Consider the following 15129-nt stretch of genomic DNA (forward strand, 5'->3'; position numbering starts at 1 on the left):
CTTCCACCACTCCTGTGATTTCTGGGAACATTCCTCCAGGCTTTGATCTGCATTCCCAATACACTCCAAGTTGGAACAAACTCATGGTTTACCACCTTATGGTTGCTGCTGTTCAGTTACCACAGGCTCAACCCTCCTGTATCTTGGGCTTCTTGGTCATGCTACAACTTCCATGGCACGCCCAAAGGCTGTGCTGGGCAAGATCGCTCATGTCAGGTGCTCAGGCAGCTCGGTGATGCTCTTATCACTCACATTAGGAGGCAGGAACGTTGCCCATTGGCAGGACAGGACAAACATGTGTGTCCATATCCCAGCGAAATTTTCCCCTTGCCAGACTTTTATTGAGCGTGTCGGCCGCCCCTTTGATCTGCTGCTCCGGCTGGTTTCTCAAGCGCTCACACTCTCGAGGCAGAGTGCCCAGACACTCCATGCTCTTGCCTAAACAGTGTCATCACGCCAAGCCTGGGCCTTCCCCTGGGCACACAGGGGACCACAGGCCCTGTGTCATGCCTGAGTTTGTTCTTGTGCTGGTGCAAAACAGGAATGAAGCCAATTAAGTCAACAAGTGAAAACATGGTACATTTGAGAAAAGGGCCAGGCCTGGACTCTTCCTTCTCACACAGGAATCTGCAGCTGGTCCTAGTCTGGTATCTCCTGAAGATGCCTCTAATGTGGTCTTTGCTGTCTCACTCCATCCCTGAGGAGAAGACTGTGCCTGTTTCTAGCTCTGCTTGCTGTACCCCCCTCGAATGCCTGTTCCAACTCGATAGATTGATCGCATTTGTTCTTCTGTTTATGGTCCTCAAGCCAGTTTTCAACCCACATGAATGTTCATATGCAAGCCAGTTTGGGTTCATTTGCCAAGAAATATTAGTAAGACACAGCTCCTTAATGAACAGGACACTGAACACCTTCACTCCATCTCTTTATATTAGAAACTGCAAAGGTTTTCAGTTTGTTCCCTCCAAATCTTCAGAGCAGTTTTGACTTTTGACTCTACTTTTGGTGCCCCACTCGGGGTACCCCAGAACACAGTCAGTCATATGGAAAGCTGTTTTCAGGAAAATTTGGGCCAGCTATCCCAACTAGCAAGGCTTTTTCAGTTGCTGAACACTCTCTCCGGTCTAAATGGAGTAGAAATAGAATGGAAATCTCTAAATTTTCAAAACATTTTGAATTTGATTTGGGCAGCTGCAATAACTTGGCCTCATTGGTCAATGCTCATGATAGACAACCCGTTAGAAACCCTTCTCTCCTGTCCTGACCTGCACCTTAGCCAGCTCTGAGGACAGTCCTCACTCCAGGCACAGGGATGACCTTCGGACGGCTTCGTCAGAGGAATTATCCTTTGACTCTCAGCTTTTGCTCACCCGATGAATTGATGAGCAGCACCATCCTCTACCAAGGACTGGTGCCAGCCAGGAGGGCAGAAAAGATGTACCAGATGTACCAGATGTACCAGAGCTAGTCTCCTTGTTGCCAACGAGTTGTACCCTGGTGCCTTCTCTGCACAGGAGCTGTGCAGAATCCTGGGGGAACCACAGAGGCCAAGAATTCAGAGCTGCGGCTCTTTAGCTGTGGCCACCTGGAAAGAGAGGGCTGTGCCAGGCAAGGTGACTACCAAGGGAGCAGTGATTCTGCCTCCAAACCCCAGCATGGCAAAGCAAGGTCATGGCCCTACAAGCATTTATGTCTTTATAAGAGACCTCTCCAGCCTGCTGTGCCATGGAAACCCCCCAAAGCTGCTGTCTCGGGAGTCCCCTACTCCAGACACGTTATTGCACTGCTCCAGAAACAGCTTCTCACACGGTGCCAGCACACGTGAGCATTGCCCAGAAATGCCAGCACCCCTTCCATGGAAGAGCTGTCACTCCCGAAGGAGTTGTGCCCCACAGCCAGCAACACTGCAGTGCTGCCTCCTACCAGAGTGGCACTGCCTTGGAGAGAGACCCTGTGCTGGACAACCCCCCAGAGGGGATGTTCCAGATGCCTGGGAGCTGATGCGGGGGTGGGGGTGCTCTAAGAGCAGGCAAGGGCACCCAGGACCAGCGCTGGTGCTCCGTGAGCTGTGGTGGCTCCACTGGTCTCTGGACCCGCATGGGAACAGGAGTGAGAAGGGGGTTCCCTCACAGGTGCAAAGGAGGAGAACAGGGCTGCATTCACATTCCCAGCATTTTGTTTCATTTTGCTTTTGTGCTGTTTCTTGGTCCCCCAGCCTGGCAGAGAAGGCCACGGCGGGTCCTGAGCGTGTGGTCCTGAGCCTGCTGCGCCGCCTCGACGGCACTCCCCGTGACGGTGAGTCCCTCTGCCCGTGGGGCCCGAGAAGAGGCAGGTGAAAGAGCCAGTGGCTGGGAAGGGGTCTGATCTTGCCGCTGTGCCCCGAAGCAAGAGGTGAATGGCAATGAACACCTGCCTTTGGCTGCAGTTTCTCCTCTTGGCACCGAGCGCTCGTGCTTGGATTCAAAGCGCGGTAACAAAGCCCTTGCCGGCGAACACATTTCAACATGTTATTATTCCCAGGCCGGCTTTCAAGATCTCTTTCTATTCCTTCTGTACTGATTGCTCTTGTTTCTCTTGGCTCCCAACTCTGGCTTTTCAGGCTTCATTAACTGGAATTTATTAGCAACTTTAAACAATCTTCCTGCTGCCAAAAAGAGAGAAAGAAAAGAAGAAGGAAAAAAAGGAAAGAAACAAAGAGGAGACATACTTAACTCTGGGCTGCTCCCTGCCTGTGTGAGGCCCAGCTCTGAACACCTCTCTCTCTGCAGGATTTCTTTGGAGGGAAAGCCTGGTGAGTGCTTGGGCTGGGACCGTGCCTGCTCACGCAGCCTCTCCTGTCTCTGGAGGTGGAGGGAGGCAGAGGGGGCACAGACTGGTGCATGGCCACTGAGGGCCCCCTCTCCCACTGCCTCTTCAAAGGCAGCTGAGTGTGGAGAATCTGGTCTCTGGGCATCCCCTGAGCCTGAGAACTAACTGCACTCACAGCACCTTCCTGAGCAGCTCACTGTGAAAACAAACGACTAACAGGGCGCACCTGAGGGCCTGCTCTCATTGCTGGACAGATGAGGCACTGGCAGGGTAAATAACTTGGCCCAGACCACACAGGGAGTGAGCAGGAGCAGCCCCTGTACCCTCATCTGTGCCCTAACCACAGCACCCCCTCGGATGCCCGGGGGGACACGTTTGGTGTCCAGAGCAGAGATGAGCCAGTGTGGAAATGCCCTGTGGGACACAGCCTGGCTGGGTGCTGGGGTGGCTTGGGCGATTGCTCTGCTGTCCTCAGGACCCTCACGTGCCACCCTGCTCTTGTTTTTCACTCACAGGCCTCCACCTGGTGTGGGTGTGTGCAGAGGACTGAGGTACTCAGGGCTCAAGTGGGCTGAGCAACCTGGATTTGCAGGGCTCCACAGCAGTGAAACCAGGCACATTTGTCCTTGTTGTCCATGGGAAATGTGTGCTTCATCCACCCATTTTTAGACCTGTCTTCCCCCTTCCCATTATTCCTTTTCCTCGGCTGAATCCCCGCTCCATGCACAAGCTCAGCCCTGAGTCCAGCTGATCTCTCACTTCTGTGTAACTTCACTTTCATGAGGAGCCTGAGATGATGCTAAAACAGAGGAACAGAAAGAGGAGGAATTGTGAAAACACCAGCTCTCCTCCACGGGAGCCTGGGCTACTGGGGCTAAATCTGATGAGAGAGAAGAATCAGAGAATCATAGGTGAGAGCAGCGGGGGAGAAGCGTGAGGAGGAGCAAGAGGAACCTGGGCTTTCTCCGACTGTTGAAGAAGGAAGGGTTATGAATCAAGGACCAGGGGTGTCAAGAGTTCCTGGGATGTTTCTGAGCATTAGATCAAGGTTAAAGTATCCTTAAAATGTAAGAGTTTTCATAGGATCTTGAAAAGGAGATTTGAAAATCTGCTTTGAAATTGGCAAATTTTTTGCTGAGGAACCTCTGATTCTTTTCATAAGGTTCAAGCACCTAAGGCACCTTGGCAATAAGGCAAATATAATTTGAAATACCATTTGCTTTTAGGGCTTTACCCAAAGTAAAAGGGTAAATGTTAAGAAGTAACCTGAAGATGAAACAATTTTTTCCCTCTCAGGTTAAAATAAACTTTTGGGATGGACCGAAGTCCCAGAACATCAGTTTTGGTTCACCTTGAACCGAATTTTGTCAATTTTGTCTTCAGTTGCTCCAGCCTGTTACTCACTTGGCTTATCAAGCATGTAATACGGAACATTAGAGTGAAGATTTTAAACTATCAGAGAGCATCCAAAGGAGGGCAACGAAGATGGTGAAGGGCCTTGAGAGGGAGCCGTGTGAGGAGCAGCTGAGGGCACTTGTTCTGTTCAGCCCCTGGAGAGGAAGATAAGTGGCAGGCACTGATCTCTCTGTGACCAGTGACAGAACCCAAGGGATTGGCCTGATATTGTGTCAGGGGAGGGAATTGGTCACAGCCCCAAGCCTGACAGAGTTCAAAAAGCATTTGGACAACACCCTTGGGACCAAGATGTGACTCTTGGGGATGGTGCTGTGCAGGGCTGGAAGTTGGACTCGACGACCCTTGTGGGTCCCTTTTAACTCAGGATATTCTGTGACTTTGTGATGCTGTGTGGAAGGCAGACTTGGGCCATAATGCCACCCAAAATTCCTGGGGATGAGAAACCTCCTGAAGGTTTCCATCTAACAAAAGACAGACACTTGCAGCAAGGATGAGCTGCAGCAGAGTCCTCTTCACTGTCAGTACTTCCCTGCCTGGAGGGGGACAGGCAGGAGGGCAGACAGGCAGGTCTTCCTCCTCTCCAGGAGACACTAACACTGGGATACCTGGATCTGGGATATCTGGATTGTCCCTTACTGCTCAGCAGGGGTTTCTGCTCTTCACTCACTTGGCATGTCCCAGCACAGGCAGTTCTGCCATGGGGATGAAGACAAAGGGCTTGGTCTCGTGTGCTGTGTGTCACCCTGGCAGACATTGGGAATGGGTCCCAGGTAGATGAAATCAGCAGAGATCTGAGCTGTGAAAACTGAACAAACTTCCCTTGAGGATGTCTAAACAAGCAGGATTTGTTTGCTTGATTCTCATGCGTGTCCTGGCACAGAGGGTGATCCCAGCCTGAATGTCATGGTCCTGATGTAATGTTGTGGGATGAAAATTTGGTAAAGATAGAAATGAAAAGAGCGGGGGAAATGCCAGGCAAGTTGCATTACTGGTCAGTGCCATCCCTATGAATGCTGTACAAACTGTCCCTGTCTAGCTGTTGTTGTCTAAAGAATCACTGTTAATTCCCCATAACATAAAATCCTTCCTTGCTTGATTTCATATAAATTACTTGATTTCCATAAATAGGATTACTGCCTTACTGCTATCAAATTCACGTTGGCACTTTGCTGTGCATAGATACATGATGCTGCATTTGCATTTCTTCCCCTCAGTGTGATGTTAGTCCTTTCCAAAGGAGGATATGTGGCACTTTGAACCTCTAGTAAAATGTTATCTAACAACTTCCAGTTATTTTTTCAGATTTTCCTCTTTAAATTTTTCCCCTTCTCCTGTTTCATTCATAATTATTTTTGGCTGTGGGAAGCTGGCTCTTTTGGAACCTATGAATATTCATTCATTGCTGGTTGAGGCTGCTCTGTTTGTACATGACGTAACCAGGACACGGTTGCTTGCAGCGAGACAGCTGCTAATTGTACACAGCAGAGTCTGCTCTGTGTGTGAGAAAAGCCTCAGTACCCCCAGTGAAGGTGGTGGGGGGTCCACACTTCGACATGGATGTCGACAAAATGAAAAGAAAAAGGCTGCAAGATGGATGCAAACTGGTGAAGAACCCACCTTCCGTGGGCAGCTCTGGCTCCAAAGCCAAAACAGGATCAAAACTGCCTCCTTCTCAGCCTGTAAATGCCTGCTGGGGAGGGGGGCTTGGGTGGCTGGGGTCCTTAAACTCTAATGAATTTAACATGCAGACAGATGATGATCAGTTGCAAGATCATTTGAAGTCAAAACCCTATAATATAAAACCACAGAATCATGCAATGATTTGCAGGGACCTTAAAGCTCACCCCATCCCACCCTGCCATGGGCAGGGACACCTTCCACTATCCCAGGCTGCTCCAAGCCCCATCCAACCTGGCCTTGGACACTTCCAGGGATGGGGCAGCCACAGCTGCTCTGGGCACCCTGTGCCAGGGCCTCCCCACCCTCACAAGGTGTGAGGGTGATGTCTGTAATTCTGGCATTTTGGAAAATACCATTTTTGAAATGCCAGTGTTGTGCCTTGCGGTGGCGGCAGGATCTGATTCAGAGAAGTGAAAGTGTTTCATTTAGGCAGATTAAGTTGCAGTAACTGTTATACACGCAGTGAGTTTACAACACACATCAAATGCAGCATTAATATTGGTATTTCATGCAATGCAATAACAGTGTTTTGAAGAAACTGTGTTTTCCAACAGAAGCTGTTGTGTTGAGAGTACCGACAGCATGAGAATAACACCTGGAGGTATTTCTCATGGTCAAGTGGAGTAAGACCATACAGGTGCAATTTACTCATGCAGAAATGGTCAACCTCAACATTCTGCCCCCTGGGCTTCCATTTTTGGGGCTCACAAAGGATTCCAGTGGTTTCTTGTGCCGCTGGTTAATTTTCACACTTTCAGAAGTGGGGCCACTCCTTCACTGACACACAGCCACATGCTGATCCCCAGGACTGGGATTGCTGCTGTGTCTGTCTGCTCAGACCTCAGTGCACACTGGTGCATGGTGGGACACCTCAGCCTCTGGGGAGAACTTTTTGGACTTCAGTTTTCCAGGGCCGGTTCCATCCAAACTGCAAAGCGCCCAGGGGTTAACATGTCTCTGGACTGCAGGAGGCTGTGAGAGGGACCCTGTCTGCAGAAGGGTGAATGAAGCTCTCTGCTGGCTCTGCTCCAGGGCACAGTGTTGATTTTTGAACAAGAGATTAGGTCCTCTTTTATTTTGGCTTTTGGCACATGCATCATCTCAGCCTGAAGGTGACGACCTCAGCGAAACCCCAAAGCTAGAGCAGCAAAGAAACCCTGTTCCGGCATGCAGTCTGCTCCCATCTCAGCCTGCAGCTGCAGTAACAGCACTGGGGGCTGTGACCAGTGCTGCAGGACCCTCTGCAGCGTCCCCCAGCCCCCCAACCATTCCCTGCCCCTGCGGCCGTCCCGTACTCACAGCTCCTCCAGGAAGCGCAGGTGTCGGAGCGCGCTGGGCTGCAGCTGGCTGATGTTGTTCATGCTCAGATCTCTGGCAGGAAGGAAAGACAGAGGTTTCTGATCAGTCATTATGCAGTGGTTTGCACAGAATAAACCTCAGTGCCAGGCTCTGTCCCCTCCCTGCAAACAGCATTTCAGCATTAACATTTGATCACAGCCCAGGCTCTGCCTGCAGAGGGATGGAGAGGAGTCGGCTCCTTCAGGGTGGTCTGCCTGAGCTTCTCTGAGTTACAAAGCAAGTTAGGACATTTCCCAACAGCACAAGCAGTACTGCTGTCTCACAATTTTTGGAGAGTGAACAGGAAGCCCTGTGACACTGGAATAGGACAGTATGTCCTTGGATCCAAGAGCATCTCTCTGTCACCATGGGCTGCCAGCCCCCACAGGGAGCTGTGGACAGACAGCTGCTTTTGAGGAGAGAGCAACCCATGGGAGAAGGGGTACATCCCGTTGGACTGGCTTTCTCTACACTGTACAAACTAGAGAGCCACACCAGGACTGAGGGGCAGAGGTTGGCTCTGTGGGTGACAAACTGAGGTTAGGAGGTGGGAGGAACCTGGCTGATTGTGCTTGTCTCACTCTGTGCCATCTCCAGCTAAAGGCTCATCTCCCCTGCTCAGGGTCTGATAGGCCCTGCTGGAGGAGGCTGTGCTGGTACCCAAAGGGCCCAGGGTGCTGCTGAGTCTGAAGCCCTTTGCACATTACAGGGTCACTGTGAGCCGCCTGTGCAGAGCTCTCCTCATCCCAGGGCATGAGAGTAGCTGGGTCTGTACCGAGTGATTCAATACACAGGCTGCTGGTCAGAAAAAAATAAGGATGTTTCTGGGCTCCAAAGCTGTTCTTGAGGTCCGATACCTGAGAGCTGCAACCCTGCCCTCATGAGCAGCTGAAGAAACTCACGCTGCTTACCCCAACCTAAACCAGGCTGTGGCCAGGTGAGCAAGGGAGCATTGACCTTTAAAATTAAGCTGGGGCTGAATGAAAAGCTGGTGTGGTTAAAAGCAATGGGAATAGATGGGTATATCCCCTCCTGAGCAAAGCAATCCTGGGCAGTGTCATCTGGGGTGCTGGGGAGTCCCGTGTGAGGCAGAAGGGGCTGTTCTTTGTCATTGTGCACAGACAGGGCACAGCTCGGCTCTCCAGAGCTCAGGCTAAATAGCAGAAGCTGATGGGTGTGATGGGAAAATGAGGAGAAACAGCAACAAAATAAAGGCAATTTACTTTACTCGTTCCTTCTATAAATCTCACAGACTTGTGAGCCTAAGGAGGGAGGTTCCCTGTCCTCCCCGTGTCACTGGGAATATCTTGGCATTGGAAGGAGGCTTGTGCCAAGGGCAAGGACAGAAGCATGAAGGAGAAAAGACCCTCAGGAGAACCCAGCAATACAAGGGGGACCTCTCTGAGCTGCTCCATCTGCTCAGAACACCTGAGATCCCACAGGTCACATATCAAATGCTCCGGAGCATCTCAGCTGGCTTTGGGCTCTGGAGAGGAAATTGCTTCACTGAAAAATGAGTTTATTGAAAAATTTACTGAAATGCATTTGTATTCCTCAGTAAAAGAATGACTGAGTTTTTTTGGTAAAGAGCAGAACACCTGGGGGTATAGGCTTCTGCATTTTGTACCATTTTCCACAAAAACACCCAAACCACCATGTTCTAACCAGCTCTATTTGGCACTGGTGGAGGCAGGTGACACATCAGGAAGATTGGGAGCTGCCTTTGCATATTCTCTGGAGAGGTGTCCTGTGACAAAATCAGGAGCCCTTTGTGAGCCCTTTCATGAGCCCTTTTGAAAATACTCCTGGCAAAGTTTGTTTTTTTCTTTATAACTTTCTCTTCTCCAAAGAAGTGGTAGAAAACTCGCCAAAAATCTACGAGAATTCAGAATTCTGTTTTCAGAACGTGCGCAAAAAGAAAATTGCCGGCACTGTTCTGTGTGCAATGCTGCATTCTATATTTTGGTGATCCCGGGATACACGGGTTAAAATATTATTTTGTGCTGCTTCTATTTTTATTTTTAAACCCCCAAGGGCAGTTGCTACTTAGCACCCATTAAAACATCTTTTTTTCCTACATCAAAGTGTCTCCTGTTTGTGTTGTAATGAATCTGTCTGATGTTTTGACATGTTGTGGAACAATGTGAAAATAACGAAAAATAATGTAAAATGAAAGACTGGGAAAGAAAACACAGATCTGAAACATCCAAGATCTCCTCGAAACTGTGGGGCATGTTCCTTAAGTTGCCTTCTGCTGGCAGTGTAGCGAATACTCCTTGCTGGCTGCAGGAAACACTTTCCAAGCCTCCTGGAACTGCGTTTTTTGTGCCCAGGTGCTCCCCGGGCATGGGGGGGACAGTGCCTGCCCCACGCCCTGGGTGGGTGGTGGCTGCAGGGATGTGCAGAGCCCGGCATCAGTCCCAGGCAGCAGCAGGGCTGTAGGGGGCTGAGGATAGGGGAGGTCAAATATCATTTAGAATCACAGAATCACAGAGTGGTTTGGGTTGAAAAGGACCTCAAAGCTCATCCTGTTCCACCCCCTGTCATGGCAGGGACAACTTCCACTATCCCAGGTGGCTCCAAGCCCCATCCAACCTGGCCTTGGACACTTCTTTCCTCCTGCCCTGATCCATACATAAAAGGAACAAAATACACTGGTTTCTGAAGAAATCTTCCGAAAGGCAGAGGAGAGATACCATTATCCCCTCACTCTGGCAGCCTCGCAGCTCCACAGCACATGGCTTTTCTTTAAAAGCCCCCCTTCCCTCCCTCTCACCATCCTGCAGCCCTGGGGCTCCTGGCCACGGGCAGGTCTGAGACAAGGGGCTCTCTCCCACCATCTCTTTGGGCAGTGAAGGAAAACCCAGCCTGTATTTTCAAGGTTGTTACACAGGAAATATTTAGAGACATTCTATTTAAAACTCACTGATGTTTTGGCTGTTTGAACACTCTGGTGGTTTGCAGCCCTGCAAGACTCAAGTGTAACACATCCACACTGACAGCCCTGAAAAGGGAACCCAGAAAGTGCAAATCCTGGCAGTGGTTTGCCAGCTAATGAACAGCAAGGCAAAGGTTCCAGGGACTCAGTTTTGCCATCAACTCTCCAGCGTGACATCCTGCAGGGATCCCCCACCAGCTGCTCCAGAGCAGGGGACATCACACCCGACTTGGCATGGTGGAATTCCTGGCCTGGCCGTGGTGTGAGGACAGTGTGGAAGGTGCAAATGGTGTGAAGGAAGAACAAATTCCTCCAAGGGCTGGAAATAAACTTCCCAAGCACAGCCCTGGACCCGGTGATTTTTCTAGCCACAAAAGTACGAGATGTTTCTGCACAGGCTGTCCATGCTTGTGTGAAAGCTGAGGCACAGGATTCTTGCCTGAAGTGTTGTGGGAGTAAATATTTGACTTATTACTCATTTAAAGGTGTTGTTGACTTGTTGCTGTGTTTTCCCAAGCTCGTGCTTTTCCTCTTAGTAAGGTTTTTTATGTTATGTACATCCCCAGCACATGCAAGGGTGGAAATGCTTCCTGTCAGAGCAATCAGAGAAGCCGTTTATCTCTTCAGGTGTTTGGGGGTGGTTACTTCAGTCAGCCACATTTAGTTAATTTAAAAGGAACCCACGGTATTTGAACCTTGGTGGATTATTTTTTTCTGCAGCATCCAGCAGAAGAAATAGGGATTCATGGACTAAACGGGTCCTCTGACCTTTCTCAGCTGTGTCAGTGACTTTGACTTTCGAAGCTAGGGCTCTCTTCTGAGTGACAAGCACCCAGGGAAGCCAAACAAGTGCTGGGTCGCTCAGGTCTGTGCAGGGCTCTTGTCATTTGCACTGGAGAAACCATTACAGAGGTGAGGTCTGTACCACAGCAGGCAGTACAGAAGTGCACAAAGAAAGTGATTCAAATCCCAAAGTCCCTTAAAGTCTAAGAGAAGTTAGAAAGGCAGGAGCAGAAATGGGCTGCTGCAGCTTCACCCAGGTTTGCAGTGTAGGACCTGCAGAGGAACTGTCCAGATTCTTGCCTTTGTGTCCATGACACCTCACAGCAGTGGTGCTCTGGGACAAGCCATCCTTCTCCTGTCCCAGAGCTCCCCTGTTCCTCCTTCCCCAGTGACTGGCCTGTCTGTCCTCTCTACAAGATATGAAATAAAAGCAGGAATTCTTCTGCTGTCAAATCATCCCTCATGGCTGTGGTCTGGAATGCTGCCAGTAGAGTGAACTACTCTACTACTCCCAAAACTGAAACTCTGCTCTCGTACCACCCTGCTTACCCAAGAAGCAATGTCTTTTAATGTTTCTTGCATCAGGTGTAGAAAATACCTGTGCTTTCAAATGGCACTGCACCAAAGCCATCATGGCTATAATTAGTGTGATTTAACTTCCCCCCCTTCCCCAACTAATTCTAAACATTTATCGTAAGCATTTCTAACTTGTACCTGCAGGAAAACTGAGACACAGTTCATGGAAACTGAGCTCATGTGATTCAGCCTTAGACCTTACAACTCCTCTGGCCCTCGAGGGGTTCCTTAAATTATTTTCTTTGATGTCACCTTCTTTCATGAACAACCTTTGATTATTCACTGATTAGCTGATCTTCCTTACCAAAAAATGAGGTGACACACACACTGTTCTGGGTTCCCTGGTGGGACTGCCTGCCACGCTCTCCACCCGTGCTATGAGATGGTGACCACAGAGTTTTAGCTCAGGGATGATAGGAGCTTTAAAGATCAAAGGGGTTTACCTTTGGCTCGGGCAGACTGTGGTGGTGTGCTCTGAGCCACGAAGCCGTGGATGTCACCGTGGGGACTTCGCAGCCCCGGGGGGAGAAGGCAGAGAAGGCTCCTGCAGGGCTTTGTGGACGTGCACACTCTGGGCCAAAGGGGCAGGTTCTTATGCTGCTGTAAGGGGGCTGCACAAAGGGCATCGTGCAATATTTGCCCGAGAAAGGCCTAAGCAACATCCCCAGAATGCTCCTCTAGGGACAGCTGGGTTGATGCCTTTCTCACAAACTCAAGATGTCTAAAAGCTGCCCACAAAACTGGGGAAAGATGAGCCCTGCCCATGAGCCCCAAAGCTCCTGACATGCGTCTTCCCAGGCACAAAGCAAAGTGCTTCCCCAGAGATGCGCTGCAATGGGAATTAATGCAAGCAGAAGTCAACAGACCCAAAGCAACGCAGGCTGAAGCCCCACTAGAGCAACACAACAGGACCTCAGCCAGGAGGGTGTGAGGGTGAAACTGCAGGGATAAGGTTTTGGCTGAGGCCAAGCAGAGAGACCTCAGAGCCAGATGTGCTTCTGGCCATAGAAAATTGCACATAGCTGGCAGAGATGCTGTCCTGGGGGACCTCACAGGACAGATGTCCTACAGAAACAGCAGCTCCGACCTGTGGCTGGGAGAAGACGTTCCCCAACCACCTCTGTCTACTCCAAAGGGGCAGAAAGTCTGGTCCTTAGCTTCAGCCCCCTGAGGTGCTCTCCATGGGTCCCCCTGCCACTCAACAGACCGAGAAATCTGTGTCCTCCTGCCCTCACAGCTGCCTTCAAGAATTTTGCTCTGCAAGGTTTCTGCAAGCTCAGGTTGCTGTTCCTGGACCTTCACAGAGCCCACAGTGGGTACTCCATGGGCTTCTGGCTTCCCTGCTACCTCAGAGAAATCCAGTGCGTCTGGCTACAGCTGGAAGTGATGACAGACGTGGCCCAAGTCACTGGACAAGACTTTCAGTGTTTTGGGAAATGGCCCTCTTGCTCCCTGTGTGTAAGGAGGCAAAGTCACCCCAAAGGATCCTGGTTTGAGCCTACAGGAAGCTACTAAGAATCCCAGATGCTGACTGTCTTCTCAACCCCCAAATTGCTCTGCTGGATGAGTATGTTCATGTTTTTCAAGATGTCCAGGATATTAATGTGCTCTCTTGCCAGCACTGGCTCAGCCTAGCTCCTCTCATTTTTGGTGTTGAACATGTGGCTTCCTGGACCATAAAAAACACCTTCCTTACACTCAGGCAGGTGAGCAGAAATTTTTGTGATTGCGAGGAGAAGCTAATGACCTGGTATCCTCTTCATTAATTAGTTGCACAATTACAGCATTAAGGCCTCCGAGTCCAGCAGTCTGGTTTCTAGGGGGACTGAACAAACCAGACCGAAATTCCCATCCTTATCCTGGAAAGGCCCAACACTAGGCCTGTTCTTGTGAGGCATGAAACACCCCGAAATCACTGAGCGCTGAGCGCTGTCTCTGCCTCTCTCCTGGCCACTCTCATTAGCATCCAGTAAAAATGCACAGTTACACCACCAGAAAAGAAGCCCAAAGGCAATAAACGATGGTTTCAGAAAATACTTCAGATTATACTAGAATGATTCATAAAGGTTCTCACTATCTCTTTTCCTCTTTATCTTGAAATCTCCAAGGTCACCACAAAATGCCTGAATTGCCTGGGGCAAAGCTGGGGCTGATGATAGAATGGTACCTGGAGCCATAGAACCAGCTGAAATTCTTCCTAAAAGCCTGCAGGTTGAAAACTACACTAAAGGTACTCTCCATAAAGAGACAGAGAAAGGGAAGATAAAGAGATCAAAGCAGTAAGAGCTCATTTGCATCACACCATATCTGGAGGCACCAGCACTGCTTCAATCCCATATCACTGCAATGGGCAAGAGCAGAACGTGTTTCTACTCCCACCTCTCCACGCTTGAAAATAGATCAGTCATCTTAGATCATCCCCCATGTGTAGGCCCTATCCCAGATCTCCACAATATTTCGATAATGAAGTCTCAGCCAAGGCCAGTTTGCCAGGGTGGGATTAGGCCCATTCCTGCACCAGAAAGTCTTTAGAAGCTGGGTCTGTGCAGCGAGAGCAGTGACCCTTGGCAAGCACAGCTCTGATGCCACTCTGGCTACTGCTCCTGCAGCTCCTCCCATACCTGTCCTGGTTTTGCACCGTGTCAGGTGCCCTCCAGCATGGGAGCAGAAAGGGGCTGAGCAGGGCAGTGATGCATTTCTGCTCCTGGGGAAGGCTGGTGTGAGAACCAGAAGTAATCACTTTTAGAAACCCTCTGCCAGGTCAGGGCTGTCAGTGGATCCCATCCCACCCCAGGGCCCACAGGGTCTGCCAGGGGAAGAGCAGAGGAGACGGGACGGTGTGAGGTGCAAGCCCAGGGCAGGCAGATAGGCAGGGACTTGGCAGAACAGGCTGCAGCCACCTGGAGGAGATAGGGCTCCTCAACCACTGTGCCACGGGACAGAAGTGACACTTGGGGCAGAACACAAGGGCACTCTTTCCAAACAGGCAAAACCGTGAATTTTGTTAAGTGTGTCACAGCATCGTGGAATCATAAAATATCCTGAGTTGGAAGGGGCCCACAAAGATCGAGTCAGCTCCCAGCCCTGCACAGGACAACCCCAACAATCCCACCATGTGCCTGAGAGTGCTGTTCAAAGGCTTCTTGAACTCATGGAGATTTTCTCCTGGGCTCTGTCTCCTGTCTGCAGCTGTCCAGGCTCCCGAGGAACGCGACAATCCCAGGGGAGCAGATGGCTTGTCTGGCTGGATACAGCTCTGAGGAGCACGATGGGCACTGACATCTTCTGGCCTGCAGGTGTACGAGTGCCGTGCTGCTTTCCGTGCCCACACACACGGAGCTGGAGATGGGGAATCTCACACACCAAACCGAGGGCCAGGCTGATGGAGCCTCCTGCCATTCCCTCTTCCACCTTCCAGACAGAGCAGCCAGTGCAGCAGCCTGCTTTGAGTTGGATGTTGGGCAAGAACCACAATTTTTCTTTTCTGTTACCATTCTGCTAGTTCATGTTTTTGGTGATTCCCATGAAAGAGAAGTCCAGAAATAATTGGTTTGGGTTAATCAAAATAATAACAACCATGTTGTTTTTTC

The 15129-nt window shown here is 50.2% G+C and overlaps 1 protein-coding gene across 2 annotated transcripts in view; it reads right to left on the minus strand.

Annotated features, from left to right (window-relative positions):
* The window catches only part of LGR6 (leucine rich repeat containing G protein-coupled receptor 6), a 151536-nt gene that overhangs the window by 88991 nt on the left and 47416 nt on the right, over window positions 1–15129 (minus strand). For both annotated transcript variants that reach the window (XM_068995745.1, XM_068995743.1), the window contains one exon: window positions 7204–7275. In XM_068995745.1, coding sequence (XP_068851846.1) covers window positions 7204–7275 — 72 coding nt within the window. The remainder of the gene's footprint in view (window positions 1–7203; window positions 7276–15129) is intronic.

Source organism: Aphelocoma coerulescens, chromosome 26 (assembly GCF_041296385.1).
Source record: "Aphelocoma coerulescens isolate FSJ_1873_10779 chromosome 26, UR_Acoe_1.0, whole genome shotgun sequence".
Lineage (NCBI taxonomy): Eukaryota > Metazoa > Chordata > Aves > Passeriformes > Corvidae > Aphelocoma > Aphelocoma coerulescens.